Source organism: Abrus precatorius, unplaced genomic scaffold (genome assembly GCF_003935025.1).
Source record: "Abrus precatorius isolate BTA unplaced genomic scaffold, Abrus_2018 Scaffold9, whole genome shotgun sequence".
NCBI lineage: Eukaryota > Viridiplantae > Streptophyta > Magnoliopsida > Fabales > Fabaceae > Abrus > Abrus precatorius.
In genome coordinates this window covers 22,217,790-22,235,939 of record NW_020874439.1, presented here as the reverse complement: position 1 = coordinate 22,235,939, position 18,150 = coordinate 22,217,790, and the positions used below count along the sequence as shown (strand labels likewise).

Below are 18,150 nucleotides of genomic sequence, written 5' to 3'. Positions count from 1 at the left end.
GTTAGTATCACTTAGTTGAGACAAATAAAAATAAAAAATTTCTTGAGGAAACATCTATTTCCCACTTTTTTAAATAAAAATTCTCTAGCGAATAAAGATGAAGTTGGCTATAGCCTTAAAAACAAAAAAGGTTTTGGTGTTGATTCAACATGACATGGTTTGAAATTGACAATGCACCATCATGTAGGAAAAAGGTGACGTCCCTCTCCCAAAGTGGCCTTCAAATATATGCTTCAATGTACCTTCCAATGGACAAAAGATGATTGGATTACTGTTTAATTTAGTGTTTATGTTTGTGCAACGTATGTCCAATGATATACAGTGCAGTTATAGTTTTTTATGTTAATATTTTTAATTAAAATTTATTTGTATACTATTTTTTAAGATTATCATTTAATAAGTTTAAAGTTTTTAATTTATTAAAAATATTTTATTTTTACTGTTTTTATTATTTTATAAATTCCAATAGCATAAAAATTAAAAGAAAAGTTAGATATTGTATGTATGAAAGATTAAAAGATAATAAAATTCATAAATAAATAATACTTAATGAATATTGTATGACAATTTAATTTTTATTTTCTATGTTTAAGATTAATATATATTATGAATAGCTGTTTTATAAATTATTAAAATGAATATGTTTTATTTTATATTTATTTTAAAATATAAATTTGGAAAAATACCATGTGCTAATTTGTTAAAACTATTTTAATACATGAAAATAAAAAAATGATTGGAAATATTCAAAACTTAAAAATTTAAAAAAAATACATAAAATGAATGAAAATTCAATAAATAAAAATGTAAACGAAGTAATTAAATTGAAAAATTAATTAAAATATAAATTTGTTACAATGTACATGTTTAGTTTTCTAATGCATTTCGGGTATTGACATAAAGCCCATTAAATCAAGGCCTATGAATTTAGGCCTGGTGTGCTTAACCATGATCAGATGTCTATTCTGATAAAAAAAGAAAAGAAAGCAAAAGGTGTTATTAAACATATTTTTCGGATAACAAAATAAATTTTCAGTTAATTGAAAAGCCTTACTAGAATACACTCATAGAATTTGTATAAAATTAGACCATCTTTTTTTTTTATTATTTAACTTTATAGCAACTCCTTCCAGATTTTTTGTATCAACAACTATTTCCAGAATTCCAGTGCTGATTCCCCAAACATTTTATAAAGAATAACTTATTACTCTCATATGCTGTTTTTCAACTTATTTTAATAGACCTTTTTGTATAACTTATCATAATGAGTTATTTTCAGTTTTTCTCAATAAATTTTATATTACAAGTCATTGTTTTTAAAAAAATATATTAAATAATTACATTCAAATGCATCCTAAATTTTGTTGCAAGGAGGAAAAAAGCTACTTTGGTCTAACTTTGTTAGAAAGGCAGAAACAAACAGGCCACAAGAAAACGAGCTTTTATTAATTTTGCTGCAAAAATCTACTTGTAGTTAAAGCAATGGATTTGATATCGAATCTGCCAAAACACATCCTGTATGAAAATTTCAAGTCTTTTTGTCTAAGGCTTGGAAGGACACAGGGTCTACCTTTACTATTTTGGTTTTTGCTAAATCCAAACATGGAAACTAATTTAATGATCCCTATAACACACTTTTGACTAGAACACAAGTATGCAAATACAAAGTAAATCATCTCATAAATCCATGCTACTTAAGGTTGCTAAAAGGGGAAATGTATATGTTACTGCAACTTGCTTGAAGACAATTGCATCAACCAGTTCTAATTGTTTCACAGTTCATGTTTCTAGTGAAAGTCATTGACCGTGGAAGCGGCATTATAAACACACCCATTAAGGAGGTCGAATCTGCTATGGGATAACTCTGTTTTCTATTGATTTTGTGCACTTTAATATACTTTTAACACATGTTTAATTAAATTTTTTTACTAATGTTTAATTTTGTATATTTAAATGTTAGATTGTAAATTTTCATTAATTTTATAAAATTTTCTATAATTTTAAAACTAATTAATACTCGATAGCTTTATTTAACATATAATATATTAAATAAAATACAAGTCTTAGCTAAAAGGTAATATACTTAAGAATGTTTAATGCTGCACAATATATCTAAAATTTAAAATATTTTACACGATTGAATTATTAAATTTTTTGAATTCATATATTTTGAAAATCATTGAACAGGATAAGTGTATGAGAAATACTCTGAATTGTGTTTTTATTGTTGTTGATGGCATGTAGTTACACGATTCGATTTGACTTTTTTTTTTTTTTTTCACAAAGAATCACCACCTAGTCATCATGAAAATTCGATCAACTTCCTTATTCCTATTGCAAAATATGTTACCAGATGAATCACGCAATTCATAGATAGAGTCATATCATTAAGTTAACTAATTTGAAATTAAAGTCACGACGCTCAGAATCTGCTGTCTGCCATGCATGACCATTGGCCAGTCGCTTAAAAGTTGTTGAACCCTTTTCTACTGTGATTGACAGGCCTTGTGCCAAAGAAAAATGAGTGCATCAACTCTTTTGTACCATGCAGCATTTTTCATTGCATAATTAAGATAAAGTGGTGTACCATTGTGCAATAGAATAGGGAAGGGTTGAAATCCAATGCAAGAAAGAAACTAAAGTGTTGTTAGAATCAATTGGCAAATGCTGGAGCTCAGCTCTTAGCTGAAAAAGGCTCAAAGGGGTACATGTTAATTGATTTAGTTGCATCATTAACCGATTATTTTGAGCAAAATAGTACAAAATACTAGTACTACTACTTTCACCCAAATCAATGTCAATTGTGAATTGGTTCTTTGCTCTTTTTTTTTTTTTAAGCATTTTCTGACCTCTTCTTTTCTATTTTCACTCAACAATAATCATTATATGGCATGAAGGGCAACCTAATAGGGGAGCTTTCGTTACCTACAAATAAAACAAGAAGGATGCACATCTTATTCTGTAGCAATATCAAACTTCTAATAAGCATGTCTATCAGTTGATGACAACAATATTACATTTCTAACCAAAAGCTAATACTTTCATGAGTTGAAAAAGTTGGCAATGCATCTAGCATGGTCTTGAAATCAACATTCTCATCTGTTTTCACAGAGCTTGTGACTTTAACATCCTTCAAGCCATGCCACCAACACTTAGTATGACCTGAACGGCAAAAGCATTTGTCCTCTTTTCTATCCATTAGCGTCTCATAGAAAAGCTGTAGATTTAAGGCAAATAACGAATAGTTAGAAAACATAAAAACGTTAAAAGCATGATAAAACATGTCAGATATAAAATGAAAAAAATGGCAAGACAAACTTTTCTTCTTCTATCTGATAGGATATATTCATCATTTGTATGAGTCTCACAATTGGAAGCACTATTTGATACAAAAGAAACATTGGAGAGGGTGAAATACCTCAATGAATTCTCTGCTGCAGAAAGAAGAATGCAAGCTCAATGAAATAGTTGCAGGGCGGCAACTCAAAAGTAAACTATTGACAAGGGGCAAATATGTTTTACTTTTCGGAACACCACGTATGTCCAAGTGTTTGATGCTTGGTGGAGGGGATGAAACTTGCAAGACATTTAAGTTCAAGTCATCCTACACAATCCAGGGTACATATAAACAAATGAGTAAATATGCAAATGGAATGAACCAATCAAGTGGTTAATTTATACTTACTATAATTGACTGATGGATAAATAGGGTAAGCGATGCCAAAACATGTTGAGGTTTGAAGTTTTGGATCAATTCCCTGAAGTTCGTAAGATTCGCATAATCAATGTGAATCAGAACATTGACTTTCAGTTGACTAGAACTTTTCAGAAAAGATATAATAGGTGTTGCAGCACCAGCACCAAAATATCCGCACAATAACAAATTTGGAGCATCAATGTTGACCTCCTTCAAGTTAGAGCAATTTGATAACTCCAAGACCTTGAGTTGAACACTTGAAATATTAATTGTCTCAGACATCGTGCAATTGACAAATTTCAAACTCTCAAGGAAAGGAAATTTATGAAACAGATCAAGAAACCACTTGTCTGTGATACTGTTGCTCTTCAATGACCATAAATTTAACCCTCTCAAATTCCTGCAGTTGTCGAAATTCATCTTGGAAGGTGCATGCAAATCACCAGGACAAAAACAGAAATTCTCAAGATTTGGAGCATCAACCTTAACCTCCTGTATTCCTTGAATATCAACTTCCTTGAGCTTTGGCAGGCCAAGCATGCTTATTGATGTCATCCTAGAAGTCCTGGACTCGAGCAGGCCACTTATGCTACCACGGTTCAGAACAAAACGGCACCTCAAAGTTATATATTCAATCAAAGGACAACAAGAAATGAGATGCTCAATTGCCTTTTCATCTCCCGAAAGGACAAGCCACAATGACAATACTCGCAAAGAGAAAAACTTGATTGAATGATTGCGGAATGCTTGATCAACTCTGATTGCCCCCATCAACACCAACTTATAAAGCGATTTGGCTTCAATGACACCTGTTGGCAAGATATAGCATTGGTTCTGACCTTGCTCACCCAGTTCAGGTAGGCAAAGTTCCAGTACCTCAACACGACTTTCACTAGCCAACTTCAACCAAAGATCAAAATCCTGGGACATGTCCTGAAAGTCAAAACAGTTTAGTCTGATCTTAAATTCTTTGATTGCTAAGCCTTGATCATGGAACCTTAGCAATGTTCTCATCGCATAATCGACAAAGGTCTTTCTTTTCCTCATCAAATCTTCCGGGCTCTGGGAAAACACCCCTACTATTTTAGTATCACAAAGCAACAAAATGGGAAACGTCGACCATGTTTCTGCCCACACCTTGGACAAAACACTTGTCCTAGCAGCATCCTTCTCTGGCAGCTTAGACAGAATGTCATGAAGGATTGTTTTGGGCAAATTTGATATCAGGTCCTGCGTCATTCCTTAACTACAAACTTGCCTAAAAGCGATTACAACAGCAAAAAACACTTGGCTCAGAGTCAGAGAGACTGTTAAAAAATCATATGCATGTGCTACAGAACAAGTACTATTTATCTACAACACATGAATCAAAATGGTTTATAAGGGGTGTGAGGAAGGGCAAGGATTATCGATGCACCTAACAAAATTCTACCAATAGAGGGTTCAAAGAAAGATTAAGAACTTAATTCTATCACTGATTTTCCAGCAAAACTAACCCTTTTGAATCATTTTGCAGCTTCTTAAATTGAGGGCTTAAAATTTATCAGGGATGAGTTTTTCATACAAAGCTCAAAAATTTAAAAACAAAGCAACCCTAAAAATTGAACTTTTGAGTTTAACCTACCCCTACCTCACACAGATCATGAATCAGTAGAACGTAAAAGTGGTAAACAGAGAAATTTGAAGATGATGTTTAGCAAACAGAGAATTTAAAGTGAATCAATATCAGATAGAAACACCAGAAAGTTCCGAAATTTAAGGTTTTGAGAGAAAGAGAATTACCTGCAGATAAGGAGGGAATCACGCACCCGATCCTACAAAGTACTGAAGCGAAGCAACTGTTCACGAATAGTATATATCGTTAAAAATATTTTTTAAAATAATTGATACACACATTGCATTTGTCAGTTGCAAATATTTTGTTTGAGTATTTAAAACTGAATAATATTATATCGTTGCGTTCGTCACTTGCAAATATTGACACCCAAATCAATGTACATTTTGAAAACAAATTGGTCAAGAGATGCTTTAGTTATAAATGATTCAAAAACGGAACAACATCGTTAGATTTGGTTACAATAATATATTAAAATTAAATAATGCAGTCAAAGAGTTCGATGTATTATTGAATATAAATTGGTCAAAGTAGGAAAGGTCAGATTACTAATATTATTGCAATTCTTTGAATGTGTACGTGAAGATATAGAATAAAAATTTAATATTTATAAAATTTTATTTAAAATTATATCATATTATTGAATTTAATATATAATAATATTAATTTTATATTTTAAAACATTATTATTTATTATTTTTCAATTATATATTCTTAAATGCACATTAAAAAATAATTTTAATTTTTTTATTACTATTAATGCACAAATATATTAATAAAAATAAGTAAGATTGTGGTACTCTTAATTTAAAATAAAATAAAAAAAATAAAAACTGAATACATCATTAGAGACTTTAATGTAAAAAAAAGAGAAAGTAAAGAAAAAAAAGAAGAGATAATGTATTTAAAAATAAAATGGATCCATTTATTTTAACAGTAAGTTTTAAATACTTACTTTTTTAACAACTTTTATAAATTTGATAAATTTAATTATTGAGTTTTATAAAAAAATTTATGATTATTTATATTTTATTTTAGATAAATTGAATATTTATGATTTATAATCTTGTAATTAAAATTTACTTGTATTTAAAAAAATATTTTATGCATACTAAAAGTAAATTTATTGATGAAATATCAAAGATTTGTTAAATTATATAAATTTATAAACTTGATATATTTTAGATGAACTTTTAATTTAACAAAAATTAGTATGTGTGTATAAAATTTTACATAAAATCAATTAAATAAGTTATATATATGTGTGTATTTTTTTTTATTTAACCTGAACCTTTTATTTAATTTATATTTAATAGTCATAATAAATTATAATTTATTAAATATAAATTAAATGAAATAATTCAAATTATATGTGAGAATTTTTAAATTTATGCTGAGAAAATCCTACCTATATATATATATTTATTATTAAATTTTTTTTAAAAAAAATCAATTATAAGTTCTAGAAGATAATAACATCATAGAATAAGGATATTGATAATAAATTTATCATTTAATTCTTATTATTTTTAAAAATTATGTAATCCAAGATAATACATAATAGTTACTAATAATTTTTAAATCTTATCATTTTATTTTTTTTATTAATGTTATCTTACTTTTAGAGGATAGTCTAAATCTTAACATGTAAAATATTTAAATTTAATTTATCAACATTAATTTATGACATAATTTGAGATATCATATATATATATATATATATATATATATATATATATATATATATGTATGTATGTATGTATTAGTTAATAAAAGAAATCAGCATCTGATAAGAATAAAAAGAAATTAGATCAAAATCTGATAATCAAGTATATCGAATATCATTAACTAAGAAAAATTTGAAATTTAACAGGATTATTCTATTAAAATGGGGAAATCTAGAGTGTATATACGTAATTTAGCAAGAGTTTGTGTAACTACATTGGAAGACAATATGAAGCAACGTGCATCAATATCTGAAGGATAATTCTCATCACAACTAAGATATGTTCTCCGATAACTAAAGTAAGAAAAGGTTGCCAAAATAGCCAAACAAAACCACCATATAATTAGAAACTTGTATATAACAGAAACTTAATGAAATAAAAGTAGTGGAAATAGGGGTGCACCATTATTAAGAAAGCGTTGAGAGCAATATTATGTTGCATGATGCTGATGAGGAAGAACCCTCCAAGTCAGGAAGCAATCTTTGTAGCCAAGACAGAATGGAGAAGAACATGGAAATTGATAGCAGTCATGGAAAAGCTCCTACTACATCATCAAGCGAGTCACCGCCAAGAAAAATAGAATTATTATGCAAGTTTTGTAATAAGAAATTCACAAATAGCCAAGCTTTGGGTGGACATCAAAATGCCCACAAGGATGAAAGAGCAACAGCAAAAAAGCAAAAGATTCTTAGCATGGCTTCTGCTTACAAAGACTCATCGCTTGATTATTCCACCTTTGCTTCAAATCAAGCTTTTGGATTTGGTGGCAGAACAATGGGGTTTCATCAAACTAAGCCTCATGACTATAAATGGCCTCATATGCAACTAAAACATGACTCTTGTGATGATCCATGGCAAAGGCACCACATTATGAATCGTTCTCAACCCACTTTGCATCTCTTGCAGACTTTGATGGCCGGTGGGAGTGGATTTCATCAACACCACAAATCCGATCAATCTGTATTTTTTACTACATCTAGTGGAAGACCACAAAATTTAGGGTTGCAACCACATTTGTTACATCCTAGTTTATGTGACAATGAGAAGTTTGGTCAAGCAAGCAATTTTCCAATAGGATCTCAAAATGCTAGCTTAGAGAGACACGATTTCAATGTCAAGCCTTTACGAGATAGTGAGAATTTGGATCAAGCAAGCGATTCTTCAACAAGACCTCTAAATGCAAACATAGAGGGGCCTGATTTGACTGTTAAGCTTTTACGTGATAACGAGAATTTTGATCAAGCAAGGAATTTTTCAGTAAGACCTCGGAATGCAAGCAGAGAGGTGTTTGATGAGAATTTTGGCCAACCTAATTCTCATTCAATGCTTGTGAAAGAAGATGTAGAAGGACTTGATTTGACTCTCAAACTTTAAATTCCCAAGCTAGTCTAACTAAATAATAATATTCACTTCTCGTCAACTCATCAGCATTATGCTAATATCTAGAAGTTTAGTATTTGCAAGAGATTATATTTTCAATCTAAATTTTCAATTTTGATTTTTGTAACAATAGAAGAACAATCTTTAGTTTACAATAGTTCTATTTTTTTTTTTCACGTTCGAGAACAGATAAAAATAGGATTTTGTTTATGATAGTTGTAAATTTTTTGTTATTTTTATCATTGATGTTTTTCCTTTTTAGTCCTTATATATTATATAGTTAGTTATTTATTAACAACAGCACAATTAATAATAAATTGATTTGATAATAAATCGACATTTCAAAAAAGCCTAGAAGAAAATCACGCGACTTAACAAAAAAAAAGGTATTATTTTTATTCAATAATATTTTATTGTTTACTTTAAAATTTTATTTAATAATACTCTTGTTGTGTGAAAAAAAAAACTCCTAAATAGCTAGCGTAAAATATCAACTCCCTTATATCAATTTCATCTAATTATAAATACAAAAACAATTAATGACAATTTTGGAGCTGTTTTTGTTTCAATTATTCGAAAAATGTATACGCCGTGATTTTATTTTTGGAAAATAAAAGCAATTTACCATTTAATTACAATTATAAGCACTTTTTATTCTAAAAATGCTCATAATTTCAAGTTTTTTGAAAAAAAAATATTGACAATAAAATCCAGCCAAAAAGTTAAAACATTTTTTTTTCTCATAATCTTAACCAAATAACTAAAACAAAATTAAAATATAATTTCTAACAAACAATTCCACGAATTCCTATACTTCTTCTCATGAAATTATCTGTTCGATTGCCTTGGTTTTTCGGCCTTTTTAAGACTCTTGCCACCATCCCACAGAATACTCAACAATAAACCCAACCTCTGCATCGTGATTTCAAAACTTGCTACGCATACATGGTGTCCCTGTGGCCACCATTGATCAATGATGGAAAAGATACAGTTGATACTAACTAATACCTAAACACGAAAAAATTCAAAACAAACTATTATTTATTAATTCTTCAACCTATACTATTAAGACACATAATTTTATTTAAAAATTAAAGATTTTATTTAAAAAGAAACGCACACCCTCACCCGCTCAAGGCGATCCAAGTTTAATAACTCTGCCGTTACCATTAATTGAAAACAAAATAAAATGTATAAAATGTCAAGCTAAAGGGGGGGAAAATCTTTGATATTGTAAAAGTGATTCAAGTAACATAATCAAAATGAATAAGTTGGTGTCAGGTTTTCAGCCTGTATGTCATAAACAATGGAGCAACTCTTAATTATCTGTTCACTAAGGATTTCATTAATGGCATTGCTCTTGCGTTTCATTCATTGAAATAGATTAGGCTTCATCATAGAAATGTAACTTGATAGTCAACTGCCTCTTGCCTTGGACCCAGTCGAGGAAAGGGAGGAGAATCCAAGGTAGCATACTTCAATTCAAATTCTTATACATCCTTAAAAAAAATACAATACCTAAAACAAATAGATACTGACATGCATCAAACCTCAAGAGTACAATAAACTGACCCGGACACCATTCTTTTCCACAATCCTTCAATCTGAGGTAAAACACCAAATGGGCTCTTCGTAAGAATTATACAGATACAACACGAGCCTTGTACATGATTATATACGCCATATGCCAATCACCTAGAAGAGACAAATATAACATATTAATTATTTCCTAATCAAAAGCTAAAGATATAACAAATTGGGTAATCGATTAAGGGGGGAAAAAAAAGTCAAGGTCTAAATTTGCTGATTTTTTACCGGATGTCAGCTCATGCTAGCTCCTCGATAAGAGGGCAAATAGAAGTATTAATAACTAATTTTATATTATCCATGACCGCAAATTAATCTGTATATCCTCACCTCCTCCAGATAGTCTAGTGATGTCTTCTTCTACTTTTGGTTTGGGATTGTCATCATCAAACTCTATCCATTTCCCTGCCAACAATGAAATAAATATTATTGCTTCAACGAGACCAGGACTGATAGTCAGATACTACTAACACAATTTTTCCGAGAACCAACCATTTTCTTGCTTGACCCAACCAACATAATGTCCTGAATCAGCACTTCTACCCTTGTGGGTTAATACAGCAACCAAATCATAAATTCCAGTCATCTGTGTTTCTTTTTCACCTATAGACAGAGTATGCAGTGTAAAAAGTAGAAAGGATTGAGAAAAGTAGGGGAAAAAAAAGGTACAAGAATGTTGCAGGTTTTTACCCTCCTCCATGGGAACTACAGATGGCTCCCCTCCATTCGATGATCCCTGGATCAATAAAAGACACAAGGTATAGGGATTATGATTATTTATGCACACTGAGGCATGTGGTGTGTGGAATGGTGAATGGAATTGACTGTAATAGAATGACTATTCCCATTTCCCAGTTCGATACCCTAGTATGAAACCACTTTTATAATTGATACATGGAATCAACCTAAATCTGAAAACAAATCTAACTTATTGAAGCAATGATTCTAGGTTTCCTTTTCAACTAGTTAAAATTAAAAAAATTGTGTCCAAAGAAAGCAATGGCTGTTTTATAATTTTGCTTATAAAAGATAATTTGAAGTTGGTACAAATTAAAAAGACACGGTTTTTTTTTTTTTCCAAAACTCAGTAGCATATGTATGGGACAAAATGATTACATATCATTCCATGGAGCATGAAATCCCAACCTCACCACACTAATGAATGGAATTTGTTGCTCCACTCCTAATTCTATGGATCAAATACGGGATGGAATTACTACATACTTATGCTAGCAAACAACGTGGCAATCACAGAAGAAATTACAATTACTGCATATCAACCATGGTGTTATGGTTGGTTGTTTCCTCACCTCAGCATCAGACATTTTTACATCATTTTCCTTCAGAACAGAACTTTTCTCATTCACTTTCAGACCAAGTCTTTTGCCTTCTTCATTTCTTAGGATCTGAAGGTACAATATCCAAATAAGAATTAGAGCCACACATTTTACACGGCAGAATTTTTTTGAATTACAAACAACCATAAGGTTTTCAAATGTCTAAACAAAGAAGAAACCTGTCTAGGAGCTTCCAATTTTTTACGAAGTTCGTCTGAACAAAAATCATAAACATCCAACTCCAGAGGATAATCTACTTTCTGAGATATGCACACAATGACATTGTAAAATAAACATTTAGAATGCGAACAAAACCTTCCAAGGAAAACTTGTCCAAACAGACTTTATCTACCATAAAGAGAGAAAGAGTGATCATTACCCGCAAAATCTTAGCCTTTTGGTTGGATTCCCTCTTCCAAAAAAAACGGACAAACTGAATAGTCAAGTACCTTGCAAAGACAAAAGTTGAAAATCGCACCCCTCAAAAAGCAATTAACAAAGTAAAAAATAAAACTCAACAAGGAAATAGGCAATCCAATCATGTCATAAATCAGACCAATATTTAAATTATGACCCGTAAGAGAGATCATAAGTAATACCATAAAATATTTTAACTCTCATTGAATTTCTTAGAGGTGTAAAACTTATATTAATAGTATTAGAAAAAATAAATGAAGGTCTCACAACTGTGATTGTTACTTAACACTATCCACACCCAATCGTATGAATATAAATGCGCAGCCAAAATAGATACTCTAAACTGAAGAAAGATGTCTTGGCGGACTCAATTTAGAAACAATACCTATCTAGACCATTTTCTTTAACAGGATACAAAAACATAGTTAAATAAAGATATAGTTTATTAGTATGGTTTTGGCACCATATCGTGTGGGTAAACATGGAATGAGAAAAAATAAACAGATAAAAACCACAATAGTATTCCACTCATAGAACCAGCACGTTTAGCAGCTTAAACTTTTGGATTGATTTGGTAGCTGACATCAAAATCATTACACACATACACATATATATAGTCAACCCTCCAGATTTCAAATGCTTCATCAAGTTGCATTGAATGGTCTCATAATAACATCTTTTGTGCAAGTTATCCAAACAAAGGGCACTTGAAAATGTGCAGTTTAAAATGTACTCCAACTGAAATCACATGGAAATAAAGAAAAAAATAATAATCCAAGGAAAAATCATTTCATATCCAAAAAGAGAATATCAACCTTGGCAGGGCATTGATGCATGATTCCTTCAAGTAGGTAGCACTACGGCCCAGAGCAGGGGAAGCCTTCTCCAACTCTGATTTTAACCCCTACAAAAGTCTGCTAGGTTAATAAAAGTTTTTAAATAGTGAAATATTCATCATAGGGGGGAGGGGATGGGAGAAATAATATAATTAAACAATTTGATAGACCTAAATAATGTCCAACTACAATTAAGTTTTCATTTACCAGTAATTTATGAAGGAAATTGAAAACAATGGATTAAAGGCATAAGAATACTACTGATTCCAAATCAGTAAGAAACAAGTAGTTAATAACGCCAATATGCTGTTTCACGTTGACCACTGTTAGAACATCATTAACAAGTTAATTATCTCTAATCAGGAAATTGAACCAATAAAATCTACTGTTTATATCCTTTTCTTGGTGTGTTCATGTGCATATTTGAACCAACCTAACACCTCTGCCTAACATCCCCCCAACAACCCCAGCCCAAAAGTTAAAGCTAAAACCTCCACACCAAATCAGGAACATATGTGCACAGGTATTGATGCAAGAGAAAATTGGATCTTGCATAACAACCAAGAGCCAATTATTATTCAGCAACAGGAGAAAAAAAAATTCATACAAAAATTAATTATAAAGCTTAAATATTTTTTGGCAATACAAGATATATTGCGTTGTCACTGGCATAGTTGTAGAGCTTTATCAAGACAATTATCAGTAAAATCTGAGAATGAACTGGGAAAGAGGATGGAACAAAGTAGGGAGAATACATGGACAGAATCGACAGATCAAGCAACAAAGCTTTAACGAAGAAAACAGGGGGCTAGACTTGCAAGACAATAACATCATCTAAGTAAGCAACCGACCCACATACACAGACACATGTCAACGGAAAGAGAAACGCATTAGCACGTACTTGTTTTAGTCCTTCATGCAAATGGTTAACCTCCTGTGATATGTGGCACTTAAGTGAATAAACAGATTCTGTTTCTGAGCTTTCTTCGTTACTCTCTTGACAGTGAATCCTAACAATATCAAATCACCAATAGAATATGACTACATAAAAGGATACAATCTCATGAGCATCAATAAGCATTTTTAATAGACTACAAAAAATAAGTGCAAGTTCTCTCTTTTGATCTATAATTAATTGAACCAATCAGAATGCACCATAAAGCAAGGACTACAAAGCTACAAAAGGAAACAGATGTGTATAGAACACAAAAAAAAAATCTCTCCAGCAAAATGACTGACAGTGTCATGGACATAAATATAGTCCTAAAAATTATTGGGAAATGAACCCTGGCTAGCCTCTCCAGCCTAGCTAGTTCACCTCTCCAAAATGTAAACGGAAAAAACACAAAAAAAAATAAAAAATGCACTCTTGTACTCCATTCTGTATACAATATAAAAGCTCTTCCATTTCTATTGCAACATTGCAATCTTCCAAATTTTCTAAGTTTTATTTTTTCCTATTACTAACTTTTTCCATTTTCCTTTTCATTTCTTTCAGCTTACTTGACTTTTCATCCTTTTTTATCCTTTCAATCTTTAAATAGAAATAAGTACATTGACTTCTATCATGTGTGTGTTAGTAAAATGAATAAAAATGTTACTCTTTTATATATTTATAGATCCTTTATAAAATCTTAATCTTTTAAGTTGTAGTAATAACAAAATATTTGAGTATGTGTCTTACAGACAGCTTTATTAATAGAATTGTTAAACATGAAATGAGAGTAATGATTTAAAGCATCATGCAGTCTACTTCGTTCTTTTTTTCTTACCTTTTCTTTCTCACATGGCCTTCCCCAGACTCACGAGACATATATAAGTTAGAATCAAGAAAAGAAACAATCTACTTGATTTTTCATTAGTAGCCAAGAACTATTCTACAAAGGAGAACTAAAAAACTATGCACAGAATAGTTTTGTGAATATAATAAACTTATTTGCACATTAGTAGCCAACAATTGTGGAGAAGTCTTAGACAATACCTGCTAATAAGTTCTATGCCAAAGAGTGCCTTCACAGCATCGGGATTTTCACTGAAAATTAAAGCATAAAATTGTTATATAGAAACTAACATTCAGGATGCAAAGAAATGGGTGAAAAATAATGAGCAATGTATAAATCAGGAGTTTATTAAACATAGTAGACCACTTTGAAATGGTATTTTTGAACTGCACTTGATTGACCAGACAGTATCTCAAGAAGCAAGAACAGAGAGTATAGAGAATAGATATCAATTGTTTTAATAATTCAGTTTAAGTCCGCCACCTTTTATTTCAAGTAATGAACATTAATTATAAGATACTGCAGTAATTGAATTCAGTTACCAAGAAATAGTCACAAAGTTACCTAGTTCCAGGGGCTCTGAGGGACTGAGAAAGTGTGTATAGAAGTTGAGTCCAACATTCTTCAGCATCCTGTTAGACAAAAAAAATTAACTTGGTAAGTATACAAATTCACTAGAGCAATAAAACAAACTCCATAAAGTGGTATGCAATGGATAAACCTGTTGCATGAAAACACCATTATGCAGCTGGCCAAACTGAGGATATTTTTTCCGTAATACCTGGAAAATGCATTAGAAAATCAGGACAACATTATTTCTCCATCCCCTAAATCAGTGGGGCAAGAGCAGAACAGAAAAAAAAAACTCATTAAAAAAATTAAGAAAAAAAAAAAGTTTACAAATGACATAAAGGCAGCAAAACAGAAGTGGCAGAGGATAAACATCAATATATTTGTAAAACCACACTCTAATAATGACAAGTCACAACCTATGAAGCACAAACACAAACATGACTTGAAACAAACAAGGTGCATTATAAAAATAAAAGGACATGATATTTGTATTATATATTAATTAAATAAACTTATTTGAAAAACAATAACAATTTTTACCATATTTTTACAAAAATTGAACCAGACCAGCCGACTCAACTAGAAAAGAAACCAGTTTGAACAACTCTGGAAATTGGTTGAAAGAAAAAAACTGATCAACTGATTAAGAACCAGTGCCAGTGAACCAGTTATAGAATTTTCACAAAAAAATGTAATTCTAAAACATCATATCAAGTAAAGATATAAATTAACAAAAATAGATAAATAATTAGTTATACAATGTACCATCCAAAATTGCATTGGCGCCACAGGCTTGACACTTTTATCAAGCTCATTGAACAAATCACGGGTTGCAATGGTCAACATATGAGAAGACTGATCAACATCATTATTTCGTCCTGAATGTGAGTACCTGATTCCAAGAAAGTTCACAAATTGTTCATCAAATAACAGCCTCAAATACAGCAAATAAAAATGAAAGCTTGTTTTTCCTTAGAAAAGACTTACTTAATCAAAGCTGACTTCAACTCTGGCACAGAATGGAGGCATTGCAATGTTGAGTTCATATAACACGTATTTCCCAAATTGAAAAGGCCTGCAGTATGTCCCTGAAATAACCAATCCATCACACAGATCCCACCCAGATCCAAAAGAAAGAAAAGAAAATTAAATGCCAAATAATAAAAATATTGTATGACTTAGCCAAGCAAAAGTAGAAAGCAAACGAAGACAATAAGTTCAACATTCTTTGGATAATAAGGGCCACCTGATAGCATTATATTTTATTAGACTGAATATATATTTTCAAGAGATTGCCTGTTTTGGTCCTCCAAAGATATACATGACACCATACCGGCCCCCTATTTGTCCATGGAATACAATTGACAAGTCATTCAATAACAAATAATTAACTCCATCAGTTTCATCCTTCCAGGACCAAATTTCTGTCATTTTAAGGACCAAATTGATGCCAAAAAATGCGACACTGAAGGACCAATTTGATATCATGTAGATCTTTGGAGAATCAATTTAATGTTGTGTACAAAGGAATGACCAATGAAACAAGAACATATGAGGACTGGGCTGCAACTAGACTCGCTGAACTTTGACTCACTCTAGAATATCTTCAATTTAAATAACTTCCATTGGGGAAATAGAAAATCTGATGTGGATAAGACGGTAAGGGACTATTTTAAGCTTCCAAAATAGTGATTATACATCAGTTAAGATACTAATGAATTATATTATAGACTTTAAAGTGAGTCAAGTGACACTTCATCAAAATTACAAATGCAACTACTTTTGCAGCTTATGAAGTAGTCAAAACTTACAACAGCAACTACTTGTTCTTCTTCAGGAAGATCTTCAACAAAAACAGTTCCCTTCTCTGGAGACTTCACAGCTTCATCAGCCGTTCCCATCATCATTAACTTTTGACCCTGTATAAAAAGAGATAATCGATCATTTAAATAAAAGGGCGCATGACATGTATAGTAGAACAGCCTGAAAGCACGTCATAGCACCGCTAACCTCTTTCACTCCTAAAGTCAACCAATCAGCATCATCCTGCATCGCAAGACAAATGAAAAGCACAAAAAAAGTGATTCAAAACAACTTCACAGTTCATTCCAACTTATTATACCAGAATCGTTTATATGGCCCACTCCCCCTGACTGACTGATTATTAAAAATGAAATATCAAAACCAAAACAGATGAAGCATGGTCAGGTTAATTTTGCTCATTGTCTACAGCTTACTAGTAACACTTCAACAATTACTTACCTTTAAAAGACCACCCTTAACCATAATCTTTTGTCTTTCGGGAGGCACGCCAGTCAAATCATACAATTGGCACTTGAAAACATAAGGGGACTGGGTAGTGTCAATTTCTACATCTTTGAAGAGCTCTTTTTGCCATTTTACGCTTACTGCAGAGAAATATCAGTAGTGAGTATCGGAACCATATATATACATCTATGTGTGTATGTATATATGATAAAAAAAAACACTATAGTTATTAAACGGAATTCCAAATCTTAACCAGGACTTCAACAATTGTCCTCAAAATCAATTTCATTTCACTGCTAACACCCTTTAGAGACAAAAAACAAGAAAATCCTTCAAGCACAATGAAAAACATTTAACAGCGATTGAACTGCCAGCATAGTTTCCTCTCTATTCCTCTGACATAGTTAAACTTGAAGAGAAGTTAAATGCAGCTACATCTCTACTTTCCAGAGTTCCAACACACCAACGAACACTTACTAACAAATAATAAAGAGTAACGAACCACGAACCTCGAATCATCCTAGCGTACACAAACTACAATAATCTCAAAACGGAAACCGTAAATCAAGCTCAAAAAGCCAATATCCCGTTAGAATTTCCCGATGAGCAGAAACTCTTATTCCTTTAGCACAAACCCTATATTACCAACGCCGCATCTCTTTGATTTCGAATACACAAAAGAAATTAAAAAAACAAAACACAAGTAAATAAAATTATAAAAAAAACACCGAAATGAGGACGATGAATGCAGAGAGGAAAAAGGAAGACAGATTAATGAAAATCGAAGAGAGAAAGAGTGTCTGACCTGTAATCATGGTGGAAGGAAGAGAGTGAAAAGAAGAAAGGAACAAAGAAAGAGAAAGGAAGAGCTTGGCTTGAAGAAAGGGCAAAACTAAACAAAACGAAACGAAACACGCTATTGTGGCTTTTCT

At 31.4% G+C, this 18,150-nt stretch overlaps 2 protein-coding genes across 5 annotated transcripts; both read right to left on the bottom strand.

The window, feature by feature from the left end:
• Positions 1–2,667: 2,667 nt before the first annotated feature.
• Positions 2,668–5,602, bottom strand: LOC113850229 (F-box/FBD/LRR-repeat protein At1g78750-like). Of its 3 annotated transcripts, none has more exons than XM_027480674.1 (4): positions 5,480–5,602; positions 3,686–4,955; positions 3,419–3,604; positions 2,668–3,217 (listed from the first exon to the last, which is right to left on the bottom strand). In XM_027480674.1, exons 2-4 carry the CDS (start codon positions 4,934–4,936, stop codon positions 3,014–3,016), a joined length of 1,641 nt encoding a protein of 546 aa, XP_027336475.1. In that variant the 5' UTR covers positions 4,937–4,955; positions 5,480–5,602; the 3' UTR covers positions 2,668–3,013. The 3 variants fall into 3 exon arrangements, with proteins under 3 accessions (XP_027336475.1, XP_027336474.1, XP_027336473.1); XM_027480673.1 differs by having other exon boundaries at positions 2,937–3,217; positions 3,686–4,983; XM_027480672.1 differs by having other exon boundaries at positions 2,937–3,217; positions 3,686–4,965.
• Positions 5,603–9,653: 4,051 nt separating this feature from the next.
• On the bottom strand, positions 9,654–18,150 carry LOC113848998 (ubiquitin carboxyl-terminal hydrolase 6-like). Of its 2 annotated transcripts, XM_027478503.1 has the most exons (19): positions 18,024–18,133; positions 17,728–17,876; positions 17,213–17,358; positions 16,961–16,996; positions 16,762–16,869; positions 15,938–16,038; positions 15,716–15,842; positions 15,099–15,158; positions 14,942–15,009; positions 14,578–14,628; positions 13,498–13,606; positions 12,576–12,664; positions 11,723–11,792; positions 11,523–11,603; positions 11,317–11,412; positions 10,697–10,742; positions 10,499–10,609; positions 10,337–10,411; positions 9,655–10,114 (listed from the first exon to the last, which is right to left on the bottom strand). In XM_027478503.1, exons 2-19 carry the CDS (start codon positions 17,735–17,737, stop codon positions 10,059–10,061), a joined length of 1,440 nt encoding a protein of 479 aa, XP_027334304.1. In that variant the 5' UTR covers positions 17,738–17,876; positions 18,024–18,133; the 3' UTR covers positions 9,655–10,058. The 2 variants fall into 2 exon arrangements, with proteins under 2 accessions (XP_027334303.1, XP_027334304.1); XM_027478502.1 differs by lacking the exon at positions 17,728–17,876 and having other exon boundaries at positions 9,654–10,114; positions 18,024–18,150.

Coding starts and splice junctions, on each gene's coding strand:
- LOC113850229 (XM_027480674.1), bottom strand. CDS start 4,936: ATGACGCAGGACCTGATATCAAATTTGCCCAAAACAATCCTTCATGAC. Junction 3,605..3,685: donor TTATCCATCAGTCAATTATA/GTAAGTATAAAT, acceptor TGGATTGTGTAG/GATGACTTGAACTTAAATGT. Junction 3,218..3,418: donor GCAGCAGAGAATTCATTGAG/GTATTTCACCCT, acceptor TTAAATCTACAG/CTTTTCTATGAGACGCTAAT.
- LOC113848998 (XM_027478502.1), bottom strand. Junction 11,604..11,722: donor AAAAGGCTAAGATTTTGCGG/GTAATGATCACT, acceptor TGCATATCTCAG/AAAGTAGATTATCCTCTGGA. Junction 10,610..10,696: donor TGTAGTTCCCATGGAGGAGG/GTAAAAACCTGC, acceptor CTCTGTCTATAG/GTGAAAAAGAAACACAGATG.